At 41.5% G+C, this 3,368-nt stretch overlaps 1 protein-coding gene across 1 annotated transcript in view; it reads right to left on the reverse strand.

Moving 5' to 3' along the window:
* Positions 1-3,368, reverse strand: part of SARC_09116 (hypothetical protein) — a gene marked incomplete at its 3' end in the record, with an annotated part of 9,622 nt that overhangs the window by 5,224 nt on the left and 1,030 nt on the right. The window contains exons 2-5 of the mRNA XM_014296880.1: positions 2,464-2,588; positions 2,254-2,334; positions 1,055-1,206; positions 99-191 (exon numbers count right to left, since the gene is read on the reverse strand). Coding sequence (XP_014152355.1) covers positions 99-191; positions 1,055-1,206; positions 2,254-2,334; positions 2,464-2,588 — 451 coding nt within the window. The remainder of the gene's footprint in view (positions 1-98; positions 192-1,054; positions 1,207-2,253; positions 2,335-2,463; positions 2,589-3,368) is intronic.

Genomic DNA, 3,368 nt, shown 5'->3' on the forward strand with positions numbered 1-3,368 from the left:
TGTGTGTGTGTTATGTGTGTGTGTGTGTGTGTGTGTGTGTGTGTGTGTGTGTGTGTGTATAAACCAGGCACACATCCAGCTACGTGTTGGCGACGTACCTTCTCAATTAACTCGTCCAAACTTTCATATTTGACATTCGCCTCAGCATCGCCATCAGCGGCCACGGACGCAATCGCCGAGCCGTCTCTGTGCTGTTGAGGAAACGACAATGTATATACGTTGATTAAGAGCTACAAACAATCGCGATATTGGTAGTGGTATATTTTGGATACGAATTGAGGTAAGCGACTAGAAAATATTTGAACCTTAACAGCGACAGCTGTATATATGTGTGTATATACATACATACATGTCTACGTGTGTGCCGGTTTTCTGGGAGATGTGAAGTGGGCATACAAGTGTATGCCATGTGTGTAACAACTGCAAACCGGAGTGAAAACCCGTACTAAAGTTTCGCCGAGTGTTTGAGGATATGTAATTCATATCCAAATACTGTTTGAGAATATTAGCGACCAGATTACCTATCGTCTAAACTCAAATAACTACAACCGTCGAACGTTGAAGGAAGCGAGCGTAGATATGGATAAATATATTCGAGTTTTTTACACTTAAATGTTTTAAAAAATAACTGTTTGTCAATAAAAGGGGTCAAATTCCCCCATTTCTCAACAATTTATAACTTCAACTGCCGTTGCCGCCAGCAACGCGTGCAAACACGAATGTGGGCAAACTGCAAGCTTGTGTAGATTGTTATATAAATATATTACCATTGTTATGTTTCTTTATAAATTATCATTGTTGTGTTTCGTTGCGGCTACTAACACATTGAAGCATGCACACGGCGAGCGTGACCATAGTCGTTCCTTAGAAGCGAAATGATTGCCCCAGTTGCCTATCCGTGCCAAAACACAAAACCAAGCCGTTTGGCAGCTAAAAGGTATCTATATACATATACATATACAAATTAATAAACATATATACATATATAACTTGAGATATGCACGTCTATTGGCGCGTGTATGTGTGAAAAAGTATATTTTGGAACAGCACTTACCTCGATACTGACCACGACCACTCCCCGTGATGCCAACTCGTTGCACGTGGCAGAATAATGCGATCGCCATGTCGCCAATCCGTGTGAGAACACAAACACAGGCCATTTGGTCGCCGGTGCCGGTGGAGGTTCAAGTGGAGAGTCCTTGCCACCTGGATAGGATTTCACACAGGAGTACATAAACATGCTTCACACAGGAGTACATAAACATGCTTCACACAGGAGTACATAAACATATTATACAATTGTATCTATGCGTACGTGTATAAATATAACTTTTCGTTGTACGAATTTAAATATGGTGTGCACGTAAGAGGAATGTGCATTTGTGATGTGTGTGAATAAAGAAAGAGTATATATCAGAATGATTCAGCAACAGGAGCGCCAGTGTGTGCGTGTAAACGTGTATGTTTTTGCGTTTGTCGTTATTATGTACGCATGTATCACTTTGTCAGTAAATATGTACACATGCGGGTTAGCAGGCACATCGCTAGATATACGGAAATAGTGTAGTGCGCAGACAATATACCTATCTCGTAGATGTATGATACATACGAACACGGGTATAGAAATATTGGCTACATTGAAAGCTACATTTACAGGCACCGAACCCCAGAGATGTAGATGCTTGTGTGCACATGCATTTGTGCTGACTGGGCACACGCATTCATAGGGAAAGACGCAGCCACACAAGTATACATATCCATCCTAAGATGGTGTTGCATGTACATCCAATAAGAATCCCGTATCCATAGATTAGAACTAATTCACACACTAAGGGTGGCATGAGCATGAGCATGTCGCATCTACAACCATACGAGATGTCCAGTTTCTAGCCATGTACTCGTACGTGGAATACTCACAAAATAAAAATCGATATCAAGTGCATCTCTGGCATAAAGTGACCCGATGTAGTACTGAAAACTTCCTCATGAAACTTGAGCCAGGATGTGACTCGAGAACTGCCAACCACAGGCTCACAACACACACACTTGCGGAAGCACAACAATCACCTCAAGATTAAGATGCGAGCACAACAAGCAAAGCGTTCAATCTTTAGATACACAAACATTCGCATCACAACATGATAACCCTAGATACACAAACATTCGCATCACAACACGACATGATAACCCCTCGTAGTTATATTTGCACGAGCTAGATACCGCGAGGACGCACGCAGCAGAACAGAATCTCACCTGGTATATTAATGTGGCCCACCACACTGCTAGCTACTCCTCCCACGATCCATTTTGGTATACTCAGGAAGTCTCCATAGCCTTAAAATAAGTGGATGTTTCAACGGAGTCAATAAATCAAAATTTGGAGCACAAACTTGCTAATACAACGTTATTAGAGCTAAACTGCTCTCATTGAAGATGGTTGTATTTCTGATGCAGATAGCACACCTGCGCCATATTCATAGTCCGGTAACCACTTCGATGGGGAGCCCTCCTCTGTGCTGGGATAGTACAGACGCACGAACGAACGGGTACCATTCGGTGTCAGAGCCTCGATATCCGAGTGCGACACACTACAAGTGAATGGTACAGAACTGTAAATGCATTGTACTCGCAGATGGCTGAATATACCAACATACTTGTTTTAGTGGTTCGAGTTCATTGCTAGTAGTTCAGGCACTTTCTGTGTAAAACTAGATACACACGCCAGCAAAATTGCGCATGTATAGTGCATCGGGGCCTTCACCACAGAAAATGGTATGCATACTTTATGGAATGAATTTGCAGTTGCGAATAGCCTAGGTGAGCCAGTATGTGTTTCTATACCAGCTTCCGAGAGACCGTGTAAGGTATATGATAGCGCGATAAAGCACCGAAGATATCCGCAAGAAAAATACACCAGAGAGTAAGTGAATGGTGTACAATTCTCCGATTGAAGATACCATGAGAAGTGACACCCCATAATATGTACAAGTCCAATGACCTGGATGTCCACAAATCAATTCCTTTGGCATATAAATCATTGTACATAGACAGTAACAAATGCATATATATTTTTGTATACATAAAAACGTATGCTGATCGATACATACTATATAAATATTCTAGTTAACACAAAATTTAATATACATTTACCTATCCCTATAAGTATACATAAATTATGTATAGACGATATCACCATGCACATAACATGTACAACGAGGAGTATATTTCCACTATGAACTATATATGTGTGTGTGTGTGTGTGTGTGTGTGTGCGTGTGTGTGTGTGTGTGTGTGTGTGTGTGTGTGTGTGTGTGTGTGTGTGTGTGTGTGTGTGTGTGTGTAGTGTGTGTGTGTGTGTGTGTGTGTGT

Source organism: Sphaeroforma arctica (genome assembly GCF_001186125.1).
Source record: "Sphaeroforma arctica JP610 unplaced genomic scaffold supercont1.890, whole genome shotgun sequence".
Lineage (NCBI taxonomy): Eukaryota > Ichthyosporea > Ichthyophonida > Sphaeroforma > Sphaeroforma arctica.